Here is a 15,530-nt window from a genome sequence, read left to right as displayed (position 1 = left end):
TGAAAAGGTAAAATGATTTTGTGTGTACACAGAGCTACAAAGCAKCTCGGAAAATGACCCAGGATGTTACAGGGTAAAATGCATGGTGCTCTAGCTGTTTGTCCAAGCAGCTTGACTTCATCTTCCATCAGCTCCTCAGAGCACAGAAGCCAGCTGCTGAGGCAGCTCCTCTGGCCCTGACACCAGTTCCACTAAATATTGGTGGAAGAGGGGAGAAAATTAAGCAATTAGAACTATTTGTAACAACTTGCTCAGTCTAAGTTTCTTCCTTATTTTCTCAAATTTTCTCAAAACTTAGACCGAACGCATCCAGGGGTTTGACAGAGATTCACAGTGGATGTTAAAGGCAAAACTCTGCCATTAGACACACAAATCAYGCTCTGTGAGCAGATGTAGATATCTGAACATGTACACAGAACGTGAGCATGCTGCTTTAAGAAAAGGGCCGTAGGTGTGATGTGATGAGCTTATTGCTTGTGCTATGGTGCCTCATAATATTACCAAAAAAGCTCCAGTCTGCAGTCTGTTACACCTCAGTGACTGTCTTRTATAAACATAGCTAAATCCATAAAGTGAAGCACACAGGAGTTGTTTTCAGTTAATTCCCTACCAGACTGTAGGCTTTTCCACAAAACAAACCAGACAGAGTCTAACAAACCTTAATTAAACAAAGTCTCAGTTAATCAGGAGGACAGCTTAGTTTCAATAATAATTTACTTTTGGCTAAAAAGAAGGGAGATATGTGCTTTTTTTTTTTTTGAAATCTATTATTTTACAGTGTCAAGGCTGGCAATAGCATCTTCAATGCTCTTAACTGTATCCTTTTGGGGTCCTTGCATACACCAGGGAATTCAGGAGGAAAGACAGTAACATACACCTTACACCAGACTGTATCATGTAATATAATATCATGTTCTGCCATTACTGAATGATGCATCCAAAATTTTGTTCAATGCCAGGGTCCAAGAGGACAACCAGGAGATGCTGGCCCTGCTGGGGAAATGGGTTTTGAGGTAAACTTTTAAGCATCTGTTTGTGTACTTATTAAAAGCGCTCGAAGGACAGAATCTGCCTGGAGAATGTGTTCAGGAATTATTTTTGTTTTAGCTGAACCTGACTTAAATACCATGAGCTATTGAGAGTCTCCCTTAAAGCTATTACACACACAACGTCTAAAATGAGCGACTTCTGTTTTGAACCCTGTCTTTAAGTAAATTTGCATGACCTCTGTATGTAGAAGTTAAAAGCTAAGCTGAATGAAAAGCCTTTTTTTTTTTTTTTTTTTTTTTTTTTTTTTTTTTAATTATTTCCATTCTTGCAGTTAGCTTGCCCAAGACCGAGAGGTTGCAACTGGAACAGCATTAATCATGTCTTTGCAAGTGGTGGAAGAAAAAAAGCAGCTGCAGGCAGTCTTCTTGCTAACTTTTGCTTCTATTTTTGCATTGGTTTTAATATCTCTTTGAAAGAAATGTGGCAACATATTAGCTACGTTTGCAGTGAAGTAGCTGAGGCGTTAGCTCAGAGGGAGAGGGAGAGAGAGAGAGGGAGAGAGAGAGAGGGAGAGAGAGAGAGAGAGAGAGAGAGAGAGGAGGATTTTGTTTGTTCCAAGATATGCACCTCCTTAGTCGCCCAGAAGCCGTTTTTTTTCTAACTACCAACTTAGAGGAGATTTAAATGTAAACTCCGTAAGATCTGATGCCATTAATTCCTCAAGGGCTGAAGATCCTGTTACTTTTGTTCTTCCAGTGGTGTATCTACTTGGCTCCAAGCCAAACTGTGATAGAGTTGTCAGGTTTTTAGAAGATGGATTATTGCTTAGTCTGCTAGTAAATTATGATGAAGGATACAGGCTCAATGGTGCTGCCGAGTCTGTAATATATTCCTGATCCACCATGTGGTCCTGAGTGTCTCCTGTACCGTCTTTTATCTTCTGTCAGTCTGTAGTAAGACCAAAGAACTGTGTTGTCCTATTTTATTTTTCACACATGCAGCTTTGCTAGTGTCTCATGCTTTTCAGTTTGCATTATGGCTGTATTAATTGGTAGTTGCAAAATTATTATTGATGTCTGTGTATAATTTTACCTTTCCTACTATGCAGGGACCTCCTGGCCCTGTGGGAGAACCTGGTTTACAAGGAGAACCAGGTGCAAAGGTAAATGTTGAAATTGCCCTCTTCTGTGCAATGTTCATTAGCCAAGTAAGTAATGATACAGCCCTTAAGGCCTTAAGAAATAATATTATCGTCACAATGACTGCATTTTAAAGTCATATTGCTATTAGAAATATTGTCTGCTACAATCAAATTATTTTACTTTCTTGTGATATTCCAGGGGGATACTGGAGTTGCTGGAAAGGCTGGAGAGCCAGGTGATCAAGGTTTAAGGGTAAGCTATGGATGCAAATATTCTCCTGAAAAGTACATTAAAAATCTTTCAGAAGCGCAGGTTAGAAAACTTCCAAATTTTCAAAAGAATTCAATAGGAAGTTATTTTTTATAGCTTTCAAAAACAAACATTGCAATTTTTTAGCAGGTTGCAGTGTGGAGATACAGCTATCTAAGCCTCTCCTTTAATGTTGATAGTCTTTTACTTTGTCTTTGCATTCTACATTCAATTGTCACTGTAAATCAGTGAAAAATGAGGATAAATAAAACTATTACAACAGCATGTTTCAAAAAATCCAAAAGTATAATGAGTATGTGTAAAACCAAACAGCCTGAGTTCTTTCAAGGTAATGCTTCTTTCCAGAGAAGGGTAGATAAGCGGCAATAACTTTGTTTTCAATTGCTCCCTTTTTGTAAGGGTGAACCAGGACCTCCAGGAGAAGATGGTGTCCAAGGAAAAGATGGCCCAAAGGTACTATCAGTATTTAAAGCAGATGTAGAGCTATTGTTAGTTTAAGAACTCAAATCTGTTTTAAGTGCACAGTTAAGTGCACGTAGTCTAACACAGGAGGCTCTAACAGGGGTTAACTAGACTATTTGTTAGATTTTCTGTGCCTTTTAGGCACATACCTACAGTGTAAGAACTGCCAAGTCATGCAACTTGGGAGAGCAAACAGAGGCTGGAGAACTGAGTAGAGCTGCTTTGCATGGTGCTCATCATACAGGAGAGAACAATGGCATTGGAATGGCTAAGCCGAAATCTTGCTGTAGGAGAGAGTGCACCAATCTGTAGGCGTATACAGGGAGATAGACCTGTAGCCAGATGCAAAACTGGAAAGATTCTTGTCAATTTTAGTGAGCTTCCTGCCCAACTGGGAGATCTAGCAGATTCAGGACAATTTTTCTCAGTAGTAAGTAATTTTGTAGTATATTGATAAAACTTTTAAATCGGTTTTAGGGAGACCCTGGAGACCAAGGACTTGCTGGAGAAGGTGGTGAAAAAGGAGACATTGGAATACCAGGAATTATAGGTCTGCCTGGTGAGCCTGGCATAATGGGCATCCCTGTAAGTGTTTTCAGAACAAACTGGATGTTCTACTTATTTGTTTTTGCTGTTAATTTTTTTTTYCATATAGAGATAATCATTTATCTGTTCAGCTTTTTGGAACTGATGGATAGAGAAGGTTAATGGTCTCCCTATTTTAATCTTGGACCTCTTAGCGGATAGTGATTCCTTCTCWCTTGTCACCCAGCTGGGTACATAACACAACCTGGAGCCTCTCACTTCTCACCAGATAATCTTATGTCATTATTAAGCATCTATCCTTACTTTCACTGAGGGTGTCAGCAGTATCAAATTATTAAATCATTTTTTAAAATTTTAAAAACACCCAAAGAAATTGGAAAGATAGATATACTGCCATAAATTGTGCAGTAAGATCTTTCAGTTTTGTATGACTCTGCTTTCTAATGCTTTTGTTTAGTCTCCCAGGGCTCTCTGGCTTTTAGTATAGTTTAAAAGTTCCTTGGAGACAAGAAATGCCATTTTGAGAAAGTTTGTAAATTGATGTTTATACCTTACAGCATACTAAATTCGGCTCCAGGTTAAGATTTTTACCACAGGTGTTATTTACCACACATTTGTGATCTATGTTTTTACCACCAAATGCATGTTTAGCTGTTGGTGCTTTTAATAAAAATTAATAACAAAAGGAAAATTTAAAAGAGTGCTTATAGTAAAAGTGATACCTCAAACACTCTGGTTTCTTTATTGAAAAAAACATTGCAGCACAGACACTCATAGCACAGGATTTCTTAAAGTGTTGGTCAGATTTATAGACCCTTTTATGGTCAGGAGTCCAAAGCAGATCAGAAATGGCTTTAAGCCAGTATCCCATGAGAGGTATTGGATAATCCAGATGAAAGCTGTTGCTACTGTCTGTGATTATCAGAGGGCTCCCTACTTTTCCTAACCTAAATGATTTTCTACCATCCTACCAAGGAATTGTAAAGACAATGTAAGGAGATATTGTCCGTCTCAGCCTGGAACACACTTTCGGTAATTAGGGTCTATTGCACCGGGCAGTGATACCTGAGCTGGTAATTCTGTGCTGTGGTGTAATGCCTTCTCCTTGGTGGACCCTCTCTTCTTGCCTTGCACTTCCCCTGTGCTGAGACATATACTGTTAAAAGTAAGAAGAAAGGAAGAATTTAATGATTCCATATTGTTTTTAAAAGCCACATTGGATAAACATGTTCTGAGAAGACCATTTGTGCTATTTGTCCTGACACAATTTTATCGCTAAACTAGTATTTCTTTCTGGACAAGATTCATTTTTTCCTCTTTTTTCACTAGTTTGGCAAGAATCAGAGATTACTTATCAACCACCTGCTGCTGTAGCTTGAAACAGTTCTACTAACTTACAGTCACAGTTGATTAAATTGTTTTCACTTAACTCTCTGCATTATTACATTGCACTCAGGTTATCCAATTTGAAGCACAGTTTGAACATGTTCCAAAACCTTTTTCATTTTTTTCAATATACAGGGTCCTGAAGGAATACCAGGAAACCCAGGTCAGAGAGGTCGCCTAGGGAAGAAGGTATTACTTTTCCCCAGTTCCCTTTCTCTTATCTGAAACTTGAATTTATGTTATAAAATAATTCTAGCCAATCCCTTGGCACTGATGAATGCTAGTCAGGGTCCTAAAAGACACCAAGAGGCTTTATGTTAACGTGTGTTGATAGTTTCATGCTGCAATCTAATCAYACCAAGTTTGTCCCTGTTTTATGTCACACTTGAAGCCAATTTTTATTTTTCCTAGCTAGCCATAGCAATTGGAATTATCATGGTTCAGCAGTCAAGAACATTTGGGACCTAAGGAAATTTCATTTTGGATCAGGATGTGATTTTGCAACTCAATAGTTTCCGAAGTATCCAAAAATGTTAAACTTTGGCTAAAACTGAAAGAAGATAGAGTGGCTTTAGCACAGTTTTCTTCACTGCAGAGTTCTAGRTACAGAAATACTAAGAACCATAATAAAAGACATGTAAATGTAATACTCTTAAAATAATGAAGTTGGATTAGGCATAAGCTGCCTTTGAAAAATTTGTATCAATCTCTTACTGTTTTTAATAAAATAACATGWACAGGGGGAAAAGGGACAGCTTGGCCCCCCTGGAGAAGTTGGACCGGCTGGTGATGTTGGCCAACCTGGAGAAACTGGTCCTAAAGGTGCAAGAGGAACTCGAGGTCCTTTGGTTCGTATAAATGATGCTTATTTAAGAGTTCACCCAAGAGTTCAGCAGCACTGCCTCTCTCCATGGAAAGAGGCAGGTCACAGCTGAAGCATTTACAAATATTTCTTTGAGGCAACTGGAGATGTAAGCAATGCTTAAACTGCAGGATTTAGGAGTCTGTCCCAACCCCTGCATCCAGGTGTGTGCCATTGCCTCTTCCTTGTCAGAATGAGACCCAGACAGAAACCAAGACATTAAGGCCTACAGGGCATCCATGCTCTGGTCAGGTCCCAGATTTGGAAATATGGAATTTCAGATAAAGAAAGCACTGGTGGAGCGCTGAATGGGAACTTCAAGTTACTCAAATCCACTGCGTTTCCATTAACTTTGAACTCCATGCAAAGCCCCTCTTGTCACAGACTCCCTGAGCTCACGCCAGTCACATAGCAGCAGCACAGAGGCACATGCAGCCTCCACACCAGTGACGGACAGGCCTGTCCTGCCATTCCAGGGCCCAGCCCCACAGCCACCACGTGCAGGAAGTGTATCCCTGCATACACGAAGTACATAAATAGCTACCATTAGGTATTTTCAAGCGGTGTTTTCAAGTAGGAAGGGCTCATTAGGAAACGTGATCACAYGCAGCTTCCCAAGGTGAGGAGCAACCTCACATTCTCTTGGATTACTTCATGTTTAGAAACAGAGTTCCTCAGCATCTCTGAAAGTTCAGGTATATTCCTCTTTGATCCTAATTTTGCACTGAGGTCATACAGATAGGATAGAAAATTTTGATCATCTGTTTTACGGAACAGGGAAATATATCATTATTTACAAAATATATGTGGAAGCAAAGAAGTAATTTGTAGTTCTAAAATCTCAATGTTTCTCAAGATTTATTTAAACTGATGACTCTATGCATTGGTGGACAAATTTAATAGGAAAGTCAATTTTGTGTCATTGATTATTGCATTTTACAGGGACATCTAGGAGTWATGGGACCTGAAGGAGAGCCAGGGATTCCAGGTTATGGGGTGAGTTTTTTTACTGAACATAAACGTTTCAAGTAATTCTGTGGTACCCTAAATAGCTTTGTATAGCATGGGAGGCCTGTTGTATCCAGGATACACATTTATCCTAGAGTGGGATATACTCAACATATTGCCTACTCCCTTATCCAACTGCTTGGCCAGAGAGATTCCCTTTCCGTTACTATCTGCTCAGTGATTGAATGATATTTTAAGGGCATAAAGATATTGTGGCTTTTACTGAAAAATATTTCTTATTCTCTGATGACCATCATAGGATGTTGGAGTCCTGCTTTTTACACACTGGGCTGCTATGTCTTTAGAATGAGCAGTACCTTCCATGTGAGGCCCTAAACTTGCCTCACCTGCCACCAGCCCTGCTGAGATATTTGGTTTATATGTGTCCCTGTAGTCAATGAATTATCCATTAATTCTATGGCAAATCATTATCTAACATTGTTAGGAAACATTGTCTATCAAGTACCTAAAAGGATGCTTACACTTACTTTGTTAATTAATTTGTTGATTATTTTGAAATTGATTATTGTTCTGTTTGCTCCATTAGGGTCACCAGGGTCCTCCAGGGTCTCCAGGATCCCCAGGACCTAAAGGAGAGAAAGTATGGAGATGATAAACAATAAAGTAACATAGGAAACACATAGGGATGGAATGTTTATGTTCGCTTTTTTTTCCCCACAACKTGTCAAAAGCCACTGTATCAAAATTTATTGATATTCTGGAAGGATATGAAATATAAGCCTGTGGAAACAGATCATTGGGAGACAAAGTTCCAGACTGTAGGGTTGAACATTTTTAAACACAAAGTACCTTAAAAAAAAAAAAAAAAAAAGACATTCATCCTATTAGGTGGCACCACTAACCTCAGTAGATGGTGACAAAAAATTGATGTGGAACCAGCAAATTATTCACTTAACTTTAAGCCTGTGAGTATTCCCATGCACCTTTCTGAGAGTCCAGCTGTGGTGTACAGAAGTCTATTCTTAACTTGAACTGTTTGTAGGATATTGCCCAAACGCTGCTATTTTTGTGTCAAATCCACTATTACTCTTTTAAGGCCCACATCCCCCAGACAGGTTTGTTTGGCTGCCAGAAGCTGTGTGGCCCTTAGCAGGTACAGGGATCCCTCATATAGACCAAATTATTGGATCTGCACCTGGCAGAGAGATGTGCTCTTATCGTAGGACAGGCTTGCAACAAAGACTGAAAGTAGGCAGCTAGTGAGGGTTTTATAAATAACTATTGAGGCAGTTTTCTAAAAACAATAATTGAACRCTAAATTGATTGGGAGCTAGAGGTCCAGCTTGCTTAGTCACTTCCGAAAGGTATTTGATGCATCTTTAAAAACATCCTTTATTTTGGATGGTGTTTTTTTCATACAACAACAAAATAAAGCAAAGGGTAGTCCTGTTCAGGCTAATGGTTGGAATCTTCTGTTCACTCTGTTTCTCTGTAAGGAGCATATTTTTTAAAACCATGGAAGAAATCTTATTTTTTCCTCTTGTCAAATATGCTATTTCTTTTTCCCATGRTATAAAAAATGATTACATGGACACTTCATTAAACAACTGTTTTATAATTGCCTTTGAGAACAGGGCATATATATATATATATTAGTTTTAAATGTATTCCTTAAAATGATTGTGCATGTTCAAAAGGAGTTCTCACTATATTAAATTTGTAAGCGTCATGCTTGCTACTACCAACTGTGTAATATGCTCTCTGGGGTATTATCAACATTTGAACATACATACTTTGCAGGCACTATTGAATTTTCAAGCAAATGTTTTAATACTTATCTTTATTTTAGGGTTACCCAGGCGAAGACAGTACAGTTCTTGGACCACCTGGGCCCATAGGTGAACCAGTAGGTCTTTCTTTCTCAAAAAAAAATTACTTTAGTCCTTGAATGAGGATAATGCGACTGTTTCTGAAACTTAGATCACTGTCTCAGGAGTTAGTACACACTAGTACAAAAATGCAGAACACAGGTCCTTAAATCAGTAATCCCTTTCTCAAAAAAGCAGAGTCATGTGCTTCTGCCTGCTTAAGAGTATTTGCTCTGTGTTTAATTACACTAATACCATTAATCTGTGTGTTAGAGCAGCACAATGTACAAGAGATTTTTTGCCCTCCTAGTCTATCCTAAATTATACCTGTTCTCCTAATCAGAAATAGGTTTTCACTTCTTTCAATACCACTGCAAAGCTAACTAAGATTTGAAAGAAGAAGCTAAATTTCATTACCATTTGCTTGATAATTTCTGTGTGGAGTATTTTTCAGCAGAAATTAGGAATCTGTCCAAAAAAAAAAAAAAAATAATGCCAACCAAAAATCCTACTAAAAATGATTGTTGTTGAGACTTTAGTTGTGCCAGAAGTACTGCTTGTGCAGTCTACTTCTCATCAGACTGCCTTTAATCTTTATACCTCATCCCTCCCAAAATCAGGATTATGAGACTCTGATGTAACCAAAGATAATGTTTGGGTCACATTTTTCACTTAATTGTAGAAATACATGAGAGAAGAGATTTCTCTGTCCTAGCTGAGCTGGCTCAGCACTGCTGACTGAGCAAGCCTTACAAGCAGGGTCTTTCATCCTGCGGATGGGTATGGGRTGGATGAGTTTCCAATATGGGTATTGGAAACGTACCACAAGGCTGCAGAAACTGTGGGGAATATAGGAGCAGTTGGATAATGGCATTCATGGATGAGTATGATACAGGTATCTAATAATTTGCAAACTATAGAGGTAGACCACAGTTAGTGATCCCTAGCCAGTTCTTCACGATGAGTTTTTACATCAGAAAAAAAGCAATTCCTTTTACATTTTTCTAAGGAGAGAGAGGTGGGATGTCTACTGACTAGATTCCCTGCCGCATTACTTTCTTTGTGACTGAGATATTGTCAATTTGCTGCAGGGAGAGGTAAAATTCAGAKGGGAAGTCTTATTTCTTGTGGAATGGGAGGAAAGATCTTTCCCTAAAGTAGAGCCAGTAAATGTCTGGCTGTAGCAGAGACAGCTGCAGGACCCTCRAGAATCACAGCAGTCCCTGAGCTCCTGTGTGTGTCTCACACCTGATGCCTCCCAGGCAGGTGTGCTGAGGGAAGGAAGATGCCTTTGAATTACAACAAACTTGAAAGCAGGTTCTGGATGTAGYAAGTCCTTTAAAAAATGTGCCTGAGAATCAAAGTCTCTTTGTTTATTCACCAGTATTTTTAATTCTGTCCTTTTCGCTTGTGAGAGACTGTAAGCTTGGAGAAGCTCAGCTGAGATCCATATTCTTAATTTATGACTGTATAAGACCTTTTAGCCTCTAGTCTTTGGTTGCAAAATATTTAAATAGTGTCTTGTCTGAYTCTAATACATTTTGTTTAGAAATAACTCATGTTTACTCTTTTAGACAAGCTAGCTTCAGTATTTTTAATCCTTAATTCAGGCTAGATGGTTGGTCTGTTTGAGAGAAATCCCAGCTTTTTCTTCACTATGCTTCAACAATATGCTGAAGCTGCTAAATTGTGCCTTTTTCTTTTCTGTGCAGGGTCCTAGTGGTGAACGTGGAGATAGGGGAGAGCCTGGTGATGAGGGCTACAAGGTATTGCCTCTTGCTTTTCCCTTTTTTATTTGAATGTAGTGTTACACACGTATGTAGTGTAATGAAACAGAAGTATTGGATGTTTTCTGAGAAATGTGTGCAGACAAGTACATGCTAGTGCCTCACCGAGCTGATCAACTATCATTTTTCTTTGAAATCTAAGCCCTGTGAATTTATAGATCTCACCCCAACAATTATTCGTTATCCTACAGTCTTTAAGCAAATATAAGTGGGTGATAGCTTTATTCTRACTACTGATGATGTTTATTTGCTGCAATATAAAGACGCAGTTTTTGATGCAAGGTTTCCTGTTTAAGTTGCACAGACGGTAGAGATCAGGCATGATAATAAATCAGTGAACCAAATATGATCTTTCTCCTAGTATTACAGAAATGTTTAAACCATATATAACTCTTTCTTGCAGTAAGTTTTATGTAGGGAATTGAAAGAAGAAAGGATACCCAAGGTTTGTTCTCAGCAGAGCTGAGTAGCATTTCTGGAACTTGTCATGAGAGCTGGGCCCACTCAGCCCATCACAAGATGGGCATGAGAAAGAAATCTGTAGTTCACTGAGCTTGACATCCTGAGTTATCTGTATTTTGCAATATGTTATATTTTTTGCTTCCCAGGGTCAYATAGGTCTTCCAGGGCTTAGAGGACCAATTGGACAGCAAGGGCCTCCAGTAAGTGTCTGAAACAATGAGGATTTTCTGTCAGCTGCTGAAAATTCATTTTCATCCTCATACAAAGATTTTTTTTGATTTATTTAATGTTTGTTCTTTCCAAAGGGAGAGCCAGGTGAAATGGGGGAACAAGGACCAAAAGGAGAAAGAGGTTCAAAAGTAAGTAGGAAAARAAGGGAAAATCTGCACTGAATATGAATTTGTAGGCTTTTGCTTATGTTTGAACTTGTATACTTTTGTATGTTCAACCTTTACTTTCTCTAGAAAATAAGAAAATGTAGTGTGTGAATTATAAGGCTGCTTTTAAGAATAAAACATAATTTCTGACTCGTGTTCTGAATGATGATATTGCATTTGTCTTTATCRATGTAACAGAAAGAACAGGGATCTCTGCCACTTGTTCTCATGTCCCATGTCAGGTCTTTTAGAACTAGAACTGACACACATTGATTAAATCCTGCTTAAATCCATATTACTGTCTTCCAATATGATTTGATGCCTTATGCAGATTTGCTACAATATTTTTCTTAAATTCTGAGAAATCTTGTGCCTTGTTCTAAGAAAACTTGTATCTTTTTCTAAGAAAGCAAGGTGTCATGTTGGACACCTGTATAGCAAAAATATCTAAGTCAAAATCAGGTCAAATCTAGGTTCTACGTGTTTCATAGGTTTAGGCTGATTTTTGACTAACTAATTAACAGAAGATTCTTTTTGCTGTATGTTCAATTTCAAATCCGTAAGAACTTATAAAGAATATTCAGGAAGGACTAAGCAAGACTTTCACATCATCCAAGCTGAGATGGAGATATTGTAGAGCCCAGTGCTTCCCGAGGCTCCAGCAGTGTTTGTGGTCGCTTCCAGGAGCACACAAGCGTTATGGCCAGTGTAAATCAAAACATTTATACTTGAAAAGATCTTCAGTGGTTTCACCTTATTGCATGATATGTAATTTTAGCTCATTGCAGTATAGTAATTGTCTACCTTTTGTTTTGAGAATGGTATTAAAGAATAATACAGAAAATCTAGAAAGCCTTTTTTTTTTTTTTTTGCTTGATCTATGCTAACAAATATTATTCTTGCCCCTGCTGCCTGAGTGGTTATGTCTTTGAGAGGTAGAATGTAATTCCTGATTTATGAATGATTTCTAAAGTTAGAGAAATACTTTATATTGTTTCATTCTGTGAAAAAAATCTTATAAACAAAATTCTCTGAAGTGCTTCTGTGCTTTTCTTTGTTGATATTTGGCTTCCTGTCTTCCTTGGTCACTTAGGGGAATGTTATCTGCTATCTATGTCACTCAGTTGTCCATAATTACATATTTCTGGCTCAACTAAGTCCCAAAAGTCTGGTTTACAGTATTTTTCATGTGCATTATAGATAAAAAAAGAACATTCCCTTTTACAGCAATCTAGTTTTCTAGTACCTTTTCCACACGTGTTCAGTACATATACATTGCTTGCTTTTTCTAATTTTCATGATTTTCATTTTCTTTATGAAAGGTGTTGTAAAAGTGTTCTTCCTTACAAAAACTCTATCAGGCAACTGATAGAGTTGAAAATGTCAGCTTTGCAGCAACTAACTTTTTATGACATTTGTTGAAAATGATCTGAAAGCTACGAACTGTCCGTTCAGGAAAGGAAAAATGTATACAAGCCTACCAGAAAATGTATACACTTGTAGTAAAAGTTTCTGCTGTTTCCTGAAATGGAAATAATCTGATCCAAAGCCAGGCAACGTGAACATTCGCCTATAAGGGAACAATTCTCAGCTTTTCTTAGGCGATTTAGTTAAGGATGTTTGTTTATTCCCAAATATTTGTAACTTCTAGGGACCCACAGGGAAGAAAGGCGCTATGGGTGAAGCAGGCAAACCTGGAATTCCTGTAAGTAACAAAATCCTACCATGTATCTTTGTTTTATAACAAAAAAAAAATAATGGTTAAGATCAAGTTTGTCCTATGCCTTGATAACAGAAGGACTATTACGTTCTGTAGACATTTTTCATTATTCCAGTAAAGTTAATATAGATGCAATTTAATTTAACGGAAAGAACATTCCAATTATCTAAGTATGAAAGGAACCCCTGTGAAAATAAGAATAATTTTTGAGAACMTGTTAAATGTTCTCGGCGTCCATGTGTGCGTGACCGGTGCGGCCGGCAGCCTCGCTGGGCCTGCTTTCCTTCGCGCGCCTGCCCCGACCTCGCTCCTGCTCCGSTTAGGCCAGGGAAGCCAGGCTGCATCCGGGGCTCCGTGAGGGAAAAGCGGGAGTGGGAAACAGCGTGTGCTCTGTAAACATAACCAAAGGAGAAATTCATCAGGGCTATTTTAGTCCTCTAATAAATAATACCACACAAGCACAGATTATAAATAACTTTTACTACCTCACATCAAAACATTGCTGGTAACCAGAGAAATACAGCTGCTTACCAGAGCTTGTACCTTCTGGATAGAGTGGAAGAACAGCCTTTTGAGGACAAGCAGACTGTGTGTCTTTGTAAATGCTTGGCTCTCCCCTCTGGAGGACTGGAGAGAGCCTCAGTTGTGCAGAACCACGGAAAAGGCAGAAAGGCAGCACATATGGGCAGGAGAGGARGAGAACACAGCAAAAATGGGACTTGAGGAAATCTCAAAGTACATGACTAGTGCAAGACTGAACTAGAAGCAGTGCAAGTAGAAGCTACAAATGAGGCTAGGATGACACATTTCAGATTCTACATTGCTGCTTTAAAATAAAAATACACCAAGTCTGGCATGTGGAGAGGTCAACCCCATGGCCAGCCCTGGCGCACAGAGGGGTCAGCGAAACCCCTTGTGATTTCAGCCAGGTTTCTTCAGAGCCAGCAGCCCAGCAAGTCTGAGGTCAAGCAATAGCATAAACAAACATATGAACTCAGAGCTCCCTCTGTGAGTACTCATCTGGGTCACAGGGTTTGTTATTATGCAGAGTTAGGAAGTACTGTGACTGAAATCTCATTCTGTGATGGAGGATGTTAAAAATGTCAACAATTTTTTTTTTTTTTTTTTTTTTTTGAATTTTTTTTCAAGGGAAAACCAGGGCCAATAGGGCAAAAAGGAGCAATTGGGTACCCTGGACCAGAAGGCGTTCCTGGGAACCCTGGAAAACCTGGGCTGCCAGGGAAACCTGGCCACAAGGTAAGTTGCCTGCCACATTGTCACTTTCTACATCTTTATGGTTTATAAATTTTCTAAAGTTAAAGTATTTAAACAAAAGGGGCATTCTYAGTTTTCCCAGCATCTTGAATATTGAACCAATTCTTTGTTCTCTTTTGCTATTGATATTCTGAATAGGAGGTAAAGTTAACAGAGAGAAAGTGTGTTGTTGGGATAACTATTTTATTAGCCTACATCGCTGATAATATCTACAGTAGAAGAAAAATGTTCAAGAAAACATGAATATCAYGTTAATGTATGGTTCCTGAACATGAACCAATAGAACCCAATTGATCTTATGTTCTGAGATTATCCCACATTTCMCTTTTTGTCTTTGAATTTGTAGGCTGTGTCTATGTGCCTAGGCAATTTTGAAGCTTCATCCAAAAACAGTGAAAAAGCGTGAGGTATCAGGGACAGAGCAGAGAAGGAGGGAACRTTCCTGGTATCAGATTTATAATCTGTATTGAGCCCTGAGCAAAGAGCAGCTACCAACCTACTTTSTCCTTTCGGAATGGTGTAACAGCTCTGCATTAACCCACCCCAGAGAGAAGGGAGAAAGTTCCTTTAATGATTTTTTTTTCTTCTCAGAAACCTGATTGCATTTATTTAATCTGTAGTATTTCTCAGGGGTTTTAGTTAGATGGCCCAATAATTTTTATAGGTCAAGCTAAATTCTGTGGGAGGAATTCATCAAGATGCAGAATGAGGCACTGTTAGTTTTGAATATCTTGTTGAAAAAGAAAATTGAAGAAGTTTCCCAGAGGGGACAGATGCTCCTTATTCCAAGCTTTAGTTGGTCTTACTGAACTTCATTCAAGTATTCTAAATTCTTTAGAGCTTTTTTAGGAGTATCACCCCAACAAACATTTACATTTTTGGCCTTTTCAATCAAAACATCATCTTTCGTCTCTTAAAAAATGACTTCTGTATTAGCAAAAAATAATAGCGTTATAATTTGTAATGCAGAAAGTTATTTTTTTTCTAGTGGAAAAATAGAACAGAACATTGGCTACAGAAGCTTATCGGACTATAAGTCACAGTACTGTATTCAAAAGACCTGAAAATAACATTTAGTATAAAAAAAATCATGTAACCTTTATTTCTATAAATGCTTAAAGAAATGACATTTGAAAAGAAAAAAATACACGCACTCCATATATACATATGTATGTATTCTATTTTTGCGACTAAAAGACATCATAGAAACAACCATTATGGATGGGACAAATTTCCATTTTATATTTTTAACATGGGAGCTGGCTTAACTCCATGCACTCAGTAATATGTTTTTTCATTATAAATGTTCATTCTTGTTTATGTCTGATCTATGGTACATTTTCATAACAAATATTCTGATTTTTCTTGATGTGGTGAAGCTATTCTTTCATGAATTCCTTTCAAGAATATACAA

General features: G+C 38.2%; 1 protein-coding gene across 1 annotated transcript in view; it reads left to right on the top strand.

Moving 5' to 3' along the window:
* COL24A1 (collagen type XXIV alpha 1 chain) overlaps nt 1-15,530 on the top strand; it is a 115,634-nt gene that overhangs the window by 84,325 nt on the left and 15,779 nt on the right. Inside the window, exons 34-48 of the mRNA XM_026038019.1 lie at nt 960-1,013; nt 2,099-2,152; nt 2,331-2,384; nt 2,802-2,855; nt 3,342-3,449; nt 4,932-4,985; nt 5,537-5,644; nt 6,601-6,654; nt 7,214-7,267; nt 8,477-8,533; nt 10,208-10,261; nt 10,891-10,944; nt 11,050-11,103; nt 12,773-12,826; nt 13,991-14,098. Coding sequence (XP_025893804.1) covers nt 960-1,013; nt 2,099-2,152; nt 2,331-2,384; nt 2,802-2,855; nt 3,342-3,449; nt 4,932-4,985; nt 5,537-5,644; nt 6,601-6,654; nt 7,214-7,267; nt 8,477-8,533; nt 10,208-10,261; nt 10,891-10,944; nt 11,050-11,103; nt 12,773-12,826; nt 13,991-14,098 — 975 coding nt within the window. The remainder of the gene's footprint in view (nt 1-959; nt 1,014-2,098; nt 2,153-2,330; nt 2,385-2,801; nt 2,856-3,341; nt 3,450-4,931; nt 4,986-5,536; nt 5,645-6,600; nt 6,655-7,213; nt 7,268-8,476; nt 8,534-10,207; nt 10,262-10,890; nt 10,945-11,049; nt 11,104-12,772; nt 12,827-13,990; nt 14,099-15,530) is intronic.

The sequence above is a fragment of the Nothoprocta perdicaria genome, unplaced genomic scaffold (genome assembly GCF_003342845.1).
Source record: "Nothoprocta perdicaria isolate Ctin4 unplaced genomic scaffold, notPer1 scaffold_20, whole genome shotgun sequence".
Lineage (NCBI taxonomy): Eukaryota > Metazoa > Chordata > Aves > Tinamiformes > Tinamidae > Nothoprocta > Nothoprocta perdicaria.
Note: the sequence above shows the minus strand (reverse complement) of the source record. Positions and strands in the feature narration are given on the sequence as shown.